The sequence below is a fragment of the Symsagittifera roscoffensis genome, chromosome 3, assembly GCF_963678635.1.
Source record: "Symsagittifera roscoffensis chromosome 3, txSymRosc1.1, whole genome shotgun sequence".
NCBI classification, from domain to species: domain Eukaryota; kingdom Metazoa; phylum Xenacoelomorpha; order Acoela; family Convolutidae; genus Symsagittifera; species Symsagittifera roscoffensis.
In genome coordinates, this window is record NC_087064.1 from 65,367,283 (window position 1) to 65,385,139 (window position 17,857).

General features: G+C 43.6%; 1 protein-coding gene across 1 annotated transcript in view; it reads left to right on the forward strand.

Annotated features, from left to right (window-relative positions):
- LOC134841998 (protein sidekick-2-like) overlaps positions 1-17,857 on the forward strand; it is a 142,220-nt gene that overhangs the window by 48,482 nt on the left and 75,881 nt on the right. The window contains exon 2 of the mRNA XM_063858131.1: positions 6,977-7,089. Within this exon, the coding sequence (XP_063714201.1) occupies positions 7,047-7,089 (43 nt within the window). The 5' untranslated portion in view covers positions 6,977-7,046. The remainder of the gene's footprint in view (positions 1-6,976; positions 7,090-17,857) is intronic.

A 17,857-nucleotide genomic window follows, 5' to 3' on the forward strand; every position in this document is an offset into this window, starting at 1 on the left:
GGCTATCGGAGTACAAAGACAGACGGAGATGAACCCAATCACGATCGTGTTTGCTGGCATCAATGACCATCTACACAGTAGAGGTTTCCTGAGCAGACTCAGAGAGCCTACAACGGCAGAAAATGCTGTGTGGCCAGCAATAAAAGACATATTCGAGTCAATGGGTGAAGTGGTGGATGCGACGAAGGAGGGATCCTTCACCAAGATGACACCGAGAGCAGTGTTTTCTCTGTCTCCGGAGTATGCACATCACCCGGATGGACTGAAATTCGTGTATGCGATCGTAATCTTGCTTTCGGAAGGGAACAATGATGTAATCATATCGGCCCCAAATTGCATGATAGAGATGGAGAACCTGATACCACTCAGGGCTGAGCTATCTGCGGTGTGGTCGGATATCTCAAACGCATTGAGAGGATTCAAGGACCATGCGCTACACATGCTGGTGCTGGACGAGGTGCTGAGGTTGGAACTGTCCAACTTCAGTCGACAGCTCAAACTGAAACTGGGAATAGGCGACGACCATCGAGTGATTGTAGCGATGTCGAACGACTTATGGTTCCGAGGAATGGAAGCAGCAGGAGAAAGTGAGAGAAGGAAAAATTCCCAGGAGACTAGAGCTCACTTGGAGGCAATGGTTTTGAGAAACAAACCAGAGGCTAATCAGTGGCTACATCTAACTCCTCGAGTAGCGGCATTGGGTGTGGATGCTTTTGAGCAAGGCCCAATAATGATCAAGAAGATCCATGCCTACTTGTTAAAGGAGGTGAACCTGGCGGAGAATGCTGAAGAACAGACAGCCGGATTCGTGAACAGAGTGTGCCAAGTTACCCTGGAAACTTTCTGGACTGGGAAGGTGAAGGGAGAAGAAGGCTTCGAACGGACTGATAGCATGCTGGAAGGGCTGTGAGCCGGATGGACCGCGTCCTTCTTGGCAAAAGTCTATCCGAAACTCTCTCGTTACTTGATAAAGGAATTCCTCCAAGCAGTAGTGGAAGTGTCGATTGTGAAACTACTAGCCTTGTTTGTGACGTTTGGAGCAGAGAGCTTCGTGAAGGGACCGGTGATACTGCTCACCGAGGGAATCCAGAATTTGCGGTTAGATGGGCTTCTAACATTGATTGCGATTACCCATGGAAACTTGGGAGGACTAATGAAACTGACACTTTCTTTTGTCAATGCAAATGAATGCAAGGAGTTTGACTGCAACAGGGAGAAGGAACAACGAAGGAGTAGTCAGTTGGAATAACATGCCGGAAGAATGCCGGAAGAATGATCCTCATGGACATCGAACATGAGTTGAGAGATATGGATCAGGCCAGGCTGACTACGGACGGCATACACTTCGATAATATAGAAGGACAGGCTTGGTTGAACAGAGTCTTCCATGAAACTGACTCGTTTTCTTTTGTAAATTCAGCGAAAAGAAAACGAGTCGAAGAGGTCATGGATTTGGGACAAGGTGACTATCAATTGCCTGGCACGGAGAGAATGTTAACTGATGTAGCAATGGTGCCACCCATTCTCATGGCAGGGATAAAGTCAACAGGTTATAAATCCAAAAGGAGTGACCGCACTCTGACTGGAGCAACCTTGGAAATGGAGATACTCAGCCAAAGTGGGGAAAGTACCATGAAAGACTTTAAACCGTCTCCCATGAACCACGGAAAGGGAAGTGTCACAGGACAACTAGAAACAGTGGAGTATAACCGACTGACAGTGTCGGAGACTGTGTCAATAGATGAAACCGCCGGTGGATACATGGAGATGTTGGAATACCGAAACTCGGCTAGAGGATATGTGATGGCTCTGGAAGACAAGAGTGCCATGGAAAGTTATCTGGAGACGATGTTGCAAGGCATCACCCTCAAGCAGAAGGCGTACGGGACTCAAGCGTCGTCTGAGATGCAGGCGGAAACGATTGAGCAATTAGTGAGCCTTCCATGGAAAGCAGTGGTGTTGAGGTACTTTGAAGAGGAACTGAGGACTACGCCGAGAATACACGCTCTCATGGCAGTACCTTACGTGAGAACTGAATTACAACTGAGGTTCGCCTGGTGCATGATGGGATTGACTCGCGGGGAATATGACTCAGAAGAAAGGAAAAAATCAAAAGAAGAAAAGGTACTCCTGATGACGAACCTGAGGGATCTTATAATCCAGGAGGGAATGGCAGTAGCGTGCGCGAAGCGGAGAGACGCTCTCTGTTTCATTCGATTCCTGATAGAGCAGATTTCAGTGCCAGCATTGAACACCTGTAACAAGATGCTGAGGGAGGGCGATGAACGAGTAAAAGCCTTACTCTTGCTAGCACTGCTGGATATGCATCAGAGCAAGCCAATGAGGGTGAATATGAAAGAACTTGAAGAGCTAGAACCCATGAGAAAAATAGACGAAATCAGGAGATTCTCAAACAAGGAGCTGAAACTCACTAAAGAATCTATGGGGGCACTGCCGCAATCCAGTGAGTACTGTGGACCGATCAGAAAGAAGTCATACAGCTACGTGTCCGGAGTGATAGGGATAGCGTACAACCCTTTCCTGAGTGAAGACATACGCGATTGCTTCTTTGATTACGAGCAAGCAGAGTTGCTAAGGTTCTGGACGTCGAGAATTGCAACGATTAAAAGCGCTACTAATCCGCAGACCAAGTTGGGACTAGTCTTGGAAGAAAAGGTGACTGCACATTCCGTGCCAAGATCCGACAAACGAGTGGAGTTTGGATTGAGACCATCATGGTGTCCTAGTCCCAATGCTGACTCGATACTACGAGCGACACAAGACGTGCAGAGGGAACTAAATGCAGACTGTAACCTGCGTGACATGAACATTATATATAATGTGATGACAACAGCCTCTAGGAGCAACGGGGAAGACAAAGTGGAGTTGCCTGGCTGGGGACCAGAAGACTGGGTCAAACCTGGTAGCTGTCTGGAAGAAGTCTGTGGACTGGAAAGTCACGTTTGTGGAAGTCTGGGTTGCGTGAAAACCCTAGAGAGACAACACAAGCAGTTGACGATATTGTTTGGGAACGTTGTGATGAAAGCAAGGACGGAAACGGAATTGATCGCAGATTGCCATTGGGGAACCGAGGTGAATCTACAGCATGTTTGGTTCTTTAGAGTCACTATTAAATCTAGAACAGAAACATGAGATGTTCACAGCCATCAGTGTAGAAGTGTTCCCAGGAGTTTTGTAAACTGAGCAAAAACACATAGGAAAATGGAGGGAAGCGATCGAGGCGGAAATGAAAATCTGTGAAACTTATCGTAGACCATCGGGAGCACGATATTTGGTGGGATCAACATAAGCTCCAATGAGCAAGAGCATACACCCGGTGCATTTTGTAGCTGTGGATGTAAAGAGAGCGTGGATCAAGCCTTCTCAGTGCCAAAGAGTGTGAGACTAACGAGAGTGTCGGAAAAAGCTTACGAGTTACTGTGTAAAATGTTCTCAGCAGTTCCAGAGAGAACAAGGGAGGAGTTGGAATCAATACTGGGAAGGAAGTTCATGGGATACGTGAGTGGGAACTTCAGTGACTTTGAGAGACAGAAACAGAGAGGATCAACCGTTACAGATTACAATACAGTAGACGAGAATGATGAAGTCCACCGAGTGATGATGGAAGTGGAACCATTACTGGACGCTTCGGGAAAGCGTAATTGGAGGAGCATCATGTTGACACATGATGAGTTTCCCTGCCACTGCTTGCTGCAAACATGGTGGTATCCCGGGCGTAGTAATCTATTGTTGATATGGGACCCTGGAGAGCTGCTCTCCATGGGTTTACCAGACTCATCACGGCCCATAACAATAGTGATAGTGGGAGTTATGATGGCGAAAAGGTGGCTGGAGGCTCATGTGAGAGAGAACAATAGACAGGAGGCGCCAACGAGAGAACAATTGCAGAAATTGGATTGTCTAAAGGATTTAGATCTTTTTGAGACCATGTGCAAGATTCTGAACATTCCGATGGAAGTAAAAAAGATATGGTCAAGAAGACGACTGATGCCATGGTTTAGAGCCAACATGTCTGCATGGTTGTACGAATATGCCAAAAAGCATATGTCGAAGCACGACAGAGTGTACAGTGGGTATCAGCTGGACATTGGGGCAGGAGCTTTCAAGCGAGCATTCGTGACTCATCAGAATGCAGTGACCACCGCGGTGAAGAGAATTTCCAGGACAAGTGAACATAGTGGAAAAGAAAAAGAAGAGAAGTTGAAGTAAGATTTGGTGAGAAACGTGACGTTGTGTCTCCACAACAGCTTCTGCCGGAACAGAGAATCTAACGTAGATCCCCTACCTTGTTGTAAACAGAGGGTAGAAGAGCAGAAGTGTAGGAGGACTGCTTCCAACAGCGTCAGAATAGCTAACGATGTGTTGCAAGACACAGAAACTGAGAGTGCAGAGTCAATGTCGCAGGAGGAGGAGATGGAGCATTGACAAATGGCCGGAAGACAAGACGCAGGAAGAAAGAAAATTAGAAGAGTTTAGAAGTTTTAGAACTTCTAAACGACAAAAAAAGAAGAAACAAAGAAGTGACGAAAGAGAAGAAGTTAGAACTCAGGATTGTTTTATGTGTGTGACGAAAACTCAAGTAAAAAACTAAGGAACCAAGTTGTAAATGAAAACTGAAACATTTAGTTGAGTTTTGAACATTAAAGAATTTGTTGCAATTATAATTTTGCATTTTGACTTTAGTTAATGGCTTTAGAGACACTTACTTTTTATTTAGAAAGGCTTGAGCAAAGAGTATATTTAAATATTCCAACCTGCATGACTGTTTTTAATCAAGTAGGAAAACTGATCACTTTGTGATGACATGAAAGGCTTGGGTAATCTCTTGAAGAGGGAGATTGTTAATTGTTCTTTCTAACCACAGAGTTCCTTAATTTTAATATTCAGGACAATAAAATTTCCGAAGGGAAGAAGCATAGTAGATAATTTTAACTTGTTGGTTGGCAGGACTGTCCTGCAAACTAAAACCTTTTGAAATCTAGGAGAAAAAGTTTTAAATCAGGGCAATGACGTTGGAATTCAGAAAAAATGTTTTATCTTAAGTCATATCCTCAAACTGCAGATCAGTGAAAGATATTGGAAGGCTATAGCAATGTAGTATGATGCCATTTATATTCTGCAGTGAGTCGATATGACGCGGATAAAAGTAATTTCGTGCTTTTTGTAAATTCTGTTCGATGACACTGTACCAATTTTACGAATATTGCGAGATTCAATGGGGACATTGACCGGGCTGTCCGGGGAGTATGTGACATTCGACCAGAATGGACGAAAATGCAGTTTCGAGTTTTTAGCGGCGAACCTTTCGAATTGGCAGTTTTGAAGGATTAAGAGCGTTATTCAGACGATTAGACAAATCGTGAAGGCTGAAGGATTCGGAAATTGCTAAATTTTAAAAATTCGAAATGATGACCTAATAATTCTGAGAAACGTCAAAAACGGCTATTTTGGAGGAAAACCAAAATGGAGACACAACAACGATAGTTGTGACGACGACAACAACGAGAAAATTGAGAATCAGAATCGGAGAAAAGCAGAAGTAGCAGAGACCGCTCCGAGTTGCAAACAACGGTGAAGGGTGGAAAACCAGCCTTCCGGAAGGAAGACAAGGGTCTTATTTTCCCGGATCCAAGAATCCGGAATGGTCTCGAGAGTTGAACTGAAACTCTTTTAAATAAACTTTTAGCTTCCCCATTATGTCCTGAATTGAATTTAATTAAAGTCTGAATTCATTTTACGAGGATGAGAAGCAAGGAGTTGGGGGAAAGGGTTGATCCATCTTCGATGGAGATGATGGTTTTTATCTACTGAACAAAAACACTAATAATTCAATAAATAGTAGTAGCCCTGATTTTAGGAGTGACCTCGTGGTCTGGGGATACTGAGACCCAGCCATGAGCTCACTAATTTTGCATGTAAGTAAGTTAATTTGAGCGTTCTGGTCGAAGCCGGAGAGCAGTAACGTTTTGTCGACCCGATGTTGGAAAGACCACCAAAAGAACTGGCTTTGGTAGTGACGGTGAAAAGCATGTAGAGCTTAGTTTAGACGCTGGCCAGTCGTTTTATAGCTTAGCTTTATTTTCCGTCGATGTGTACTTCTGGGCGAATGTTACATTAGTCAAATTGGCCGTTTTTCGTATTTCTGAGAAATACTCGTTCGACAATCGAAATTTTGAAAATAGAAATTTCTAGAATATGTCTACCCTCCTTCGCAGCACTTTTTCGTCGTTAAGGCCTTTAATCGTTTTTTTTTGTGTTTTGCCGGAAGGTTGCGCTGTGCCAGTCTGGCAGAATGGCACACACATATGCCGGGTTGGTCTCGTCCAACATAGTCCAACCAGTCGCCTTCGAGACTCTGGGGGGAATGGGGACTGACACGCTTCGATTTATCACGAGTCTAATAAAAAAACGTCACACAGGCGACTGATGAGCTTAGAGCAACCGTTTTCTTACGCCAAAGACTTGGAATCGCGATCCAGAGAGGGACGGCTGCATGTCTCCGAGAAACTTTGCAATGCGACCCAGAAGACCCTATTGGAACTGATTTTAGACGATGATTGAATCAATTTTTGTTATTGTTTAAATTGTCGATTGTGTATTTGCTTTGTGATGAACTCCATATTAAATTTTCTATCTCTTAAGCCTACCACGTAGGAAGAAAGACCCCCTTAATGAAAAATTTTGCTTATTTAAAAAAAAACATAAAACCAAGAAAAGTTGTGTGACTTACATTTTGCTTACAAATATTGGTTATCATTTTGCAATTAAAGTTTTCATTTTTTTTGAAGGTCACATTATTGCCAAAAAATTGGCTTAACTAGATAACCAGCAGTTTTTAATCAGACGATGGATATAGTTTCGAAAACGTGTGAATTCTTAATTTGAGCTTTTTCTGCTTCTGGTTTACCAAAACAGCTGAGTCAGTTTATTCTTATTTTTAATTTTACTGGTTTTCAGATAATGACGTGGCCGTTTAGATGCGCCTTACCTGATAACTCTACTTCGTCACCTGTTGAAACCTTAAAATGTTAGCGGTTTTCGTAGGTTACCACATGGGATTTTTTAATCGTAAGTTGAGTGTTACTTATTATCATTTAGCAAAATTGCTTAGCCCTTATTTCTTGACGGTGATGATGTTGTCTTGTTCTGCTAATTATGAAAATTGGTTCGTGTAGATATGGAATCGAAATTGCCATTAAACCGCATAACTGCCAAAAGCGCCCGGTTCAACCTATTAGCAGAAGGTCAAAAGTTTAATAGTAACCGAGGTTAAAGTATCATAGTAACCGAGGTTGAAAAATTCCAACCATGGAATTATTTTAGATATGGAAAAGTAAAGTGTAACGTGAATAGAAAACTTGTTTATAAAACAAGTTTTACAAAACAAATGATCGTTTTCAATAACTTAAAGCAATGCATCTTTTGTCTTCTGAGCTTATTCATGCTTAATTTAAGCAGTGAAAACTTAGTTTTTCTTTAGTAAAGTTATTTATGGAGTTTTTTTGAAATTTTTTAACGTTTTTTTTCGTTTTTCTAATCGTTTTGCTACTAAAACTATTTTGCTATCGGCTTATTTTACTCTGAATGCCGAATGTGCCAAAAACTGTTTTGCAATCGTTCTATTTTTCTCTGAATGTCGAATGTGCCTTAGTTCTATTTTTTCGTTCAAGTATTTTTTATCACACCACGCAGAAAAACGACACTAATTTGGAAAAAAATGTAATTTGTATTTTCTAAGGCTATGGTTACAGCAGCTTTGTTCCACTAATTTTTGCGTGTACCGGAGTAGCAACACCAGGCTCTACAAAAACCATCCAGAAACTAGCAGAGAAACTAAGCGAGAAACGGAACGAATCATACTCGGACACAATAAACTTTTTAAGAACGAGAGTAAGTTTTGCACTTCTGAGGAGTGCAATCCTCTGACTTAGGGGGTGCAAAAATGTTAAAAATACATCCAACATAGACAATTTTATCTGTGCTATAATCGCGAAGTAAACATGGTGGTATCCCGGGCGTAGTAATCTATTGTTGATCTGGGACTCTGGAGAGCTGCTCTCCATGGGTTTACCAGACTCATCACGGCCCATAACAATAGTGATAGTGGGAGTTATGATGGCGAAAAGGTGGCTGGAGGCTCATGTGAGAGAGAACAATAGACAGGAGGCGCCAACGAGAGAACAATTGCAGAAATTGGATTGTCTAAAGGATTTAGATCTTTTTGAGACCATGTGCAAGATTCTGAACATTCCGATGGAAGTAAAAAAGATATGGTCAAGAAGACGACTGATGCCATGGTTTAGAGCCAACATGTCTGCATGGTTGTACGAATATGCCAAAAAGTACAGTGTGTACAGTGGGTATCAGCTGGACATTGGGGCAGGAGCTTTCAAGCGAGCATTCGTGACTCATCAGAATGCAGTGACCACCGCGGTGAGGAGAATTTCCAGGACAAGTGAACATAGTGGAAAAGAAAAAGAAGAGATGTTGAAGGAAGATTTGGAGAGAAACGTGACGTTGTGTCTCCACAACAGCTTCTGCCGGAACAGAGAATCTAACGTAGATCCGCTACCTTGTTGTAAACAGAGGGTAGAAGAGCAGAAGTGTTGGAGGACTGCTTCCAACAGCGTCAGAATAGCTAACGATGTGTTGCAAGACACAGAAACTGAGAGTGCAGAGTCAATGTCGCAGGAGGAGGAGATGGAGCATTGACAAATGGCCGGAAGACAAGACGCAGAAAGAAAGAAAGTTAGAAGAGTTTAGAAGTTTTAGAACTTCTAAACGACGAAAAAAGAAGAAACAAAGAAGTGACGAAAAAGAAGAAGTTAAAACTCAGGATTGTTTTATGTGTGTGACGAAAACTCAAGTGAGAAATTAAGCAACCAAGTTGTAAATGAAAACTGAAACATTTAGTTGAGTTTTGAACATGAAAGAATTTGTTGCAATTATAATTTTGCATTTTGACTTTAGTTAATGGCTTTGGAGACACTTACTTTTTATTTAGAAAGGCTTGAGCAAAGAGTATATTTAAATATTCCAGCCTGCATGACTGTTTTTAATCAAGTAGGAAAACTGATCACTTTGTGATGACATGAAAGGCTTGGGTAATCTCTTGAAGAGGGAGATTGTTAATTGTTCTTTCTAACTACAGAGTTCCTTAATTTTAATATTCAGGACAATAAAATTTCCGAAGGGAAGAAGCATAGTAGATAATTTTAACTTGTTGGTTGGCAGGACTGTCCTGCAAACTAAAACCTTTTGAAATCTAGGAGAAAAAGTTTTAAATCAGGGCAATGACGTTGGAATTCAGAAAAAACGTTTTATCTTAAGTCATATCCTCAAACTGCAGATCAGTGAAAGATATTGGAAGGCTATAGCAATGTAGTATGATGCCATTTATATTCTGCAGTGAGTCGATATGACGCGGATAAAAGTAATTTAGTGCTTTTTGTAAATTCTGTTCGATGAAACTGTACCAATTTTACGAATATTGCGAGATTCAATGGGGACATTGACCGGGCTGTCCGGGGAGTATGTGACATTCGACCAGAATGGACGAAAATGCATTTTCGAGTTTTTAGCGGCGAACCTTTCGAATTGGCAGTTTTGAAGGATTAAGAGCGTTATTCAGACGATTAGACAATGTAACATTCGCCCGGAAGATACATATCGACGGAAGACAAAACTAAGTCTTAAGACGACTGGCTAACGTCTAAACAGAGCTTTGCATGCTTTTCACCGTCTCTACCAAGCCAGTACTTTTCGGTGGTCTTTCTAACATCGGGTCGACAAAAACGTTACTGCTTTCGACTTCGGTCAAAACATCAAATTAACTAGATTACATGCAGAAATAGTGAGCTCATGGCTGGGTCTCAGTATCCCCAGACCACGAGGTCACTCCTAAAAACAGGGCTACTACTCATTATATTACTATTGTTTTTGTTCAGTAGATAAAAATCATCATCTCCATCGAAGATGGATCAACCCTTTCCCCCAACTCCTAGCTTCTCATCCTTATCAAAATGAATCTAGATGTTAATTAAATTCAAGTCAGGACATGACAGGAAGCTAAAAGTTTATGTAACAGGATAAAAGTTTCAGTTCCTTTACCCCTCCGGATTGACAAATCCGCTGGATCAAGCTTGTTAATCCTGATTTCTTCTTAATCCGGAAGGCCGTCTTTCACCCTTCACGGTTGTTCGCAACGGCCTTGCAACTATTGTAGCGGCACAATAATTGCATTACGGAGTGTTCTCTGTTACTCTGTAACTCGTTGTCGTTTTCCAATCTCGATTTTGTAGTTGTTGTTAGCGCAGCTAATGTTGTTCTGTTTTTCTTTCTTGTTTTAGCCAAAATGGCCGTTTCTGACGTTTCTCAGAAATATGACGTCATAATTCGAATTTTTGAAATTTTAAAATACCAGAATATTCCAGTCCTCACCGTTTGGCCAATCGTTCCAATAACGTTCTTAATTCTTAATAATCACCAATCCGGAAGGCTCGCTGCTAAAAATTCGAATTCTGCAGAGATTGCATTTTTCACATTCTGGTCGAATGTCACATACTCCCCGGACAGTCCGGTCAATGTCCTCATTGAATCACGCAATGTTCGTAAAATGGTTACAGTGTCATCGAACAGAATTTACAAAATGCACGAAATTACTTTTATCCACGTCACATCGACTCACTGCAGAATATAAATGGCATCATACTACATCACTATAGCCTTCAAATTCTCTCATTAATCTGCACATTGAGGATATGACTTAAGATAAAACATATTTTCTGACTTCCAATGTCAATGTCCCGATTAAAACTTTTTCTCTTAGATTTAAAAGATGTTGGCTTGCAGGACGGTCCTGCCAACCAACAAGCTAAAATTATCCTACTATGCTTCTTCCCTTCGGAAATCTTGCTTGTTATTGTCCTGGATATTAAAACTAAGAAACTCTGTGGTCAGAAAAAAGAATGAAACAATCTCCCTCTTCGAGAGATTACTCAAGCCTTCCATGTCACCACAAATTGATCAGTTCTCCTAGCTGGTTAAAAACAGTCATGCAGGCGGGAATATTTAAATATACTCCTTCACTTAAGCCTTCCTAAATAAATAGTAAGTGAGTGTCTCTAAAGCCACTTCAACTAAAATCAAAATGCAAATCTATAAATGCAACAATTTCAAAACTCAACTTAATGTTTCAGTTTTCAATTACAACTTGGTTGCTTGGTTTCTCACTTGAGTTTTTCACACACATAAAACAATTCTGAGTTTTAACTTTTCTTCATCACTCCTTTCTTTTCTTCTTTTTTCGTCGTTTAGAAGTTCTAAAACTTCTAAATTCTTCTAATTTCATCTCTTTTTTCATCGTGTCTTTCGGTCATCCGTCAATGTTCCATTTCTTCCTCCTGTGATACTGACTCTGCACTCTCAGTTTCTGTATCTCGTAACACGTCGTTAGCTATCCTGACGCTGCTGGAAGCCGTCCTCCAACACTTCTGCTCTTCCACCCTCTGTTTACAACAAGGTAGGGGATCCACGTTAGATTCTCTGTTCCTGCAGAAGCTTTTGTGGAGACACAACGTCACGTTTCTCTCCAAATCTTCTTTCAGCATCTCTGCCTTCTCCTTTCCACTACGTTCACTCGTCCTGGAAATTCTTTTCACAGCGGTGGTCACTGCATTCTGATGAGTCACGAGAGCTCGCTTGAAAGCTCCTGCTCCAATGTCCAGCTGATATTCACTGTACACCCTGCCGTGCTTCGACATTTGCTTTTTCACATACTCGTACAACCATGCAGTCATGTTAGCTCTGAACCATGGCATCAATCGTTTCCTCGCCCATATCTTCTTCACTTCCATCGGAATGTTTAGAATTTTGCACATTGTCTCAAAAAGATCTAAATCTTTTAGACAATCTAATTTCCGCAACTGTTCTCTCGTCGGTGCCTCCTGTCTGTTATTTTCTCTCACATGAGCTTCCAGCCATCGTATCGCCATCATAACTCCCACTATCACTATCGTTACGGGCTGTGATGAATCTGGTAAACCCATGGAGAGCAGCTCTCCAGAGTCCCAGATCAACATCAGATTACTACGCTTGGGATACCACCAGGTCTGCAGCAAGCAGTGGCAAGGAAACTCGTCATGCGTCAACATGATGCTCCTCCAATTACGTTTTCCCGAAGCTTCCAGCAATGGTTCCACTTCCATCATCAATCGGTGGACTTCATCAGTCTCTTCTACTGCATTGTAATCTGTGACAGTTGATCCTCTCTGTTTCTGTCTCTCAAAGTCACTGAAGTTCCCACTCACATATCCCATGAACTTCTTTCCTAGTATTGACTCCAATTCTTCTTTGGTTCTCTCCGGAACTGCTGAGAACATCTTACATAGTAACTCGTAAGACTTTTCAGACATTCTCGCCAATCTCACACACTTCGGCACTGAGAAGGCTTGATCCACGATCGTTCTTGTACTCTTCACGTCCACAGCCACGAAATGTACAGGGTATCTGCTCTTGCACATTGGAGCCAACGTTGAACCCACCAAATATCGTGCTCCTGATGGTCTACAATAAGTCTCACTGTGTCTGATGTTCATTTCTGTCTCGATTGCTTCCCTCCATTTTCCTATGTATTTCTGTTCAGTCTGCAGAACTCCTGGGAATACTTCTACACTGATGGCTGTGACCACCTCATGTTTCTGTTCCAGATTCAATAGTGACTCTAAAGAGCCAAACATGCTGTAGAATCCTAGTGCAGTCACTAGATTCACATCGGTTCCTCCATGGCAATCTGCTATCAGTTCCGTTTCTATTCTAGCTTTCATCACTACATTTCCAAACAATACCGTCAATTGCTTGTGTTGTTTCTCCAGGGTCTTCACACAGTCCAAACCTCCACAAACGTGACCCTCCGGTCAACAGACTTCCGCCAGACAGCTACCAGGTTTGACCCAGTCTTCTGGTCCCCAGCCAGGCAACTCAACTTTTTCTTCTCCGTTGCTCTTAGAGGCCGTTATCATCACATTATATATGATGTTGAGGTCACGCAGGTTACAGTCTGCATTCAGTTCCCTCTGTACGTCTTGTGTCGCCCGTAATATTGAGTCAGCGTTGGGACTAGGACACCATGATGGCCTCATCAATTCCCACACTGTCATCAAGCTCGTTCTCAGTAATTCATCTGAGAATCCCAACCCAAACTCCACTCTTTTGTCGGATTTTGGTACTGAAGGTGCGGTTACCTCTTCTTCCAAGACCAGTCCCAATTTGGCCTGTGGATTGTTAACGCTCTTAATCGTTACAATTCTGGACGTCCAGAATCTTAGCAACACCGCCTGCTCATAATCGAAGAAGCAATCGCGTATGTCTTCACTCAGGAAAGGATTGTACGCGATCCCGATGATCCCGGATACGTAGCCATACGATTTCTTCTCGATCGGTCCACAGTATTCACTGGATTTCGGCAATGCTCCCATAGATTCTTTAGTGAGTCTCAGCTCCTTGTTTGAGAATCTCCTGATTTCGTCTATCTTTTTCATGGGTTCCAACTCCTCAGGTTCTTTCATGTTCACCCTCATCGGTTTACTTTGCTGCATATCCAGCAGTGCTAGCAAGAATAAGGCTTTCGTTCGCTCATCGCCTTCCCTCAACATTTTAACAGAAGTGTTTAATGCAGGTACTGAAATCTGCTCTATCAGGAATCGAATGAAACAGAGAGCGTCTCTCCGCTTCGCACACGCTACTGCTGCTCCCTCCTGGACTATCAGATCCCTCAGGTTCGTCATAAGGAAAATCTTTTCCTCTTTTGATCTCTTCCTTTCTTCTGAGTCATATTCTTCGCGAGTCAGTCCCATCATGCACCAGGCGAACCTGAGTTGTAACTCTGTTCTTACGTAAGGTACTGCCACGAGAGCATGTATTCTTGGCATAGTCCTCATTTCTTCTTCGAAATACCTCAACACTACTGCTTTCCATGGAAGGCTCACTAACTGCTCGATCGTTTCCGCCTGTATGTCAGACGACGCCAAAGTCCCGTACGCCTTCTGCTTGAGGGTGGTACCTTGCAACATCGTTTCCAGATAACCCTCCATGGCTTTTTCGTCTTCCAGGGCCATTACATACCCTCTAGCCGAGTTTCGGTATTCCAACATCTCCATGTATCCACCGGTGGGTTCATCTATCGACACAGTCTCCGACACTGTCAGTCGGTTGTATTCCACTGGTGTTAGTTGTCCTGCGACACTTCCCTTTCCATGATTCATGGGAGATGGCTTGAAGTCTTTCATTTTGCTCTCTCCTTATTGGCTGAGTATTTCCATTTCTAAGGTTGCTCCAGTCAGAGTGCGGTCACTCCTTTTGGATTTATAACCGGTTGACTTTATCCCCGCCATGAGAATGGGTGGCACCATCGCTATATCAGTTAATATTCTATCTGTGCCAGACAATTGATAATCACCTTGCCCCAAATCCATGACCTCCTCAACTCGTTTCCTTTTCGCTGAGTTACCAGCTTTCATCGATATTTCTGAATCCACCTTCGTCTTTCCAACTCTCCTCGGCATCACTCTGCTGCCTAACTTCATTTTCATCGCATTGATTTTATTAATCACCATTTTTGATCGCATCGTCCCTCTCCTGGTTCTTGACAGATACATCACCTCTCCTTCATCGTCTTGCGGTGTCATCTTGATGGGAGAATTCGCTTCACTCTCATCAGTGGCTGAGTCGATCAACAACTCACTCAGTCTCCCTTCACACTCATCAAGCTTGTCCAGTACTTCTCTCATCAAGGGTTGGTTGAGACCCGTTTTCAGAATAGACTGGGTCCCATAGCTTTGAACCACGGTCCAGACTTCTTCCATAAACGCCACTCTATCCAGTTTGCATCCCGTCCTACTCTCGTGGTCTCGGTGATGAACTTCCCATTCTTCTTCGGGCAGCGTTCCCAAGAAAGGTACTCTGGCTGAAGCCTCTATTCTTCTCCTCCGAGGTGATTCCATGAGGATTCTCTGGTCACTATTTCTTGAATTGCCAGGAGAGCTGCTCTCCGGCAAATTCCGTTTCATTTCCATAAAGGCTGACGGAGGCTCCAGTGTCGAGATGCCTTCATCCGCTGGCTCAGTCGTTTCCAACGTGTCTGCATTATTCTCAAGATCACTGAAGATATTGAAATCCAGGCTGGATGTTCCTCCTGTCGATGCCCTGTCGTCTTCCCCACCAGCTTGATCTTGTTGCATGGGTTCTTCGGTTTGACGGCTTCCACCCTGTCCGTCATCTCCTTCTGACTTATCCTTGTTCGAGCTCGATGGTCCTTGTTCGTCATTGTCGGCTTCTTCCCGGAATCTCGGTATGAGCAATGTACCGGCCGATTTATCTTCCTCTTCTCCATGGACCACTTTGATTTCTTCGAAGCCGAAGGGTGCTAGGAAAGTTCTCGTCTGCAATATTACTCCCACTTTCATCTCCTTTTTCACACTGGTCAGGATTAATGAGGCTTCAGGCAATTCGGTCCTGCCTCTCATCCTCATCGGAGCTAAGCCTAATTCCTTCCATTCCTCATCAAATCTTCCAGGCTTGGGAGTCGCGGCGTTGCTTATTCGCCTTCTCGTCGCTTGATCCGTGTATGCAAATCGTGTGTACTGTAACACGGCGGCATTTCTCCCTACAAAGTATGGATCCATCGTTCCCACGAAATTCCCTACTCTCCTTTCATTGGCTTCGAATGCTCCCAATCTAGGAGTCTGTACCACGGAGACTGCTCCGAGCAACATCCTTTTTATCAGAGGGAATTCAGGGATTGCCTCCGGCAGCTTCTTGTAATCGCCCCAGTCCTTCGTCTCTTCTCTCACTTTGTGATATGCTGCAGTGAGACAGGCTGGATGTTCCTCCTGTCGATGCCCTGTCGTCTTCCCCACCAGCTTGATCTTGTTGCATGGGTTCTTCGGTTTGACGGCTTCCACCCTGTCCGTCATCTCCTTCTGACTTATCCTTGTTCGAGCTCGATGGTCCTTGTTCGTCATTGTCGGCTTCTTCCCGGAATCTCGGTATGAGCAATGTACCGGCCGATTTATCTTCCTCTTCTCCATGGACCACTTTGATTTCTTCGAAGCCGAAGGGTGCTAGGAAAGTTCTCGTCTGCAATATTCCTCCTACTTTCATCTCCTTTTTCACACTGGTCAGGATTAATGAGGCTTCAGGCAATTCGGTCCTGCCTCTCATCCTCATCGGAGCTAAGCCTAATTCCTTCCATTCCTCATCAAATCTTCCAGGCTTGGGAGTCGCGGCGTTGCTTATTCGCCTTCTCGTCGCTTGATCCGTGTATGCAAATCGTGTGTACTGTAACACGGCGGCATTTCTCCCTACAAAGTATGGATCCATCGTTCCCACGAAATTCCCTACTCTCCTTTCATTGGCTTCGAATGCTCCCAATCTAGGAGTCTGTACCACGGAGACTGCTCCGAGCAACATCCTTTTTATCAGAGGGAATTCAGGGATTGCCTCCGGCAGCTTCTTGTAATCGCCCCAGTCCTTCGTCTCTTCTCTCACTTTGTGATATGCTGCAGTGAGACGAGGCACTCTGGTTATCTCACCGTTCGTTTTATCATAGGGTCTCAGGTTCCAAAGCTTTGGAAACACCTCGATGTGTCCTCTTTCTACTTCTCCCATGCGGTCACGGAAGTGATCGTCAAAATTGATGACTGTCATCTCTGGCTCCGATATTTTCGCAAATAACAGATCTTCACTCATGAGCTCCCGCAATGTGTGCTGCTCATACCAGTTCAGTGTACTACCGTCCACTGCCGATATGAGGTTCAGGTGCAGCACCGACCTCCTATATGCTTCCACTTTAACGTCAGGGAACGCAAACGTGACTGCTGGTCCATAGATCACTGTCACGAACTCCGTGACTCCTCTGATCAGCGCCAAGGGATCGGTTCTCATAGCCAAGCTCAGATCAGTTAACAGTGGCATGCCTCCAGCATGTCGTCTAACATCTTCCTCTCTTTCAATCGTCTCGTCTTCTCCCGTTCCAAAGCGATTTTGTTGTAAGAGATACTGGATAAGAGTGTGTCTCAGGTCTCTTATCTTGTTCCACGAGTCCGTGGATTTCTTCATATCCAATTTCCTCGCTCTCTCTTTCATCTGCTCTGGACAACGTGCCAGTTCCATTAGTCCTCCCAAGTTTCCGTGGGTAATTGCAATCAATGTCAGAAGTCCGTCTAGCCGCAGCTTCTGAATTCCATCGGTGAGCAGCATCGCCGGTCCTTTCACGAAACTCTCCGCTCCGAATGTCACGAACAAGGCTATTAATTCCACTATCGATACTCTCACTACTGCTTGGAGGAATTCCTTTATCAAATAGTGCGAGACTTTTGGCTCCTAACCGTTCTAGCATGCTGTCTGTCCTTTCAAAGCCCTCCTGTCTTTTCATTTCCTGGGTCCAGAAGGTTTCCAGAGTAATCTGACACATTCTGTTTACAAACTCAGCGGTCTTTTCTCCGGCATTTTCCGCCAGGTTCACCTCCTTCAACAAGTAGGCATGTATCTTCGTGATCATCACGGGGCCTTGCTCAAAACCATCTGCACCCAATGCCGCTACTCTAGGGTTCAGGTGTAGCCACTGGTTGGCTTCCGGCTTGATTCTCAGAACCATCGCCTCCAGATGAGCTCTCGTCTCCAGTGAATTTTTCCTTCTTGTGTCTTCACCTGCCACTTCCATTGCTCGGAACCATAAGTCGTTAGACATTGCCGTGATCACTCGATGGTCGTCGTCTATTCCCGGTTTCAGTTTGAGTTGTCGACTGAAATTGGACAGTTCCAACCCCAGCACTTCGTC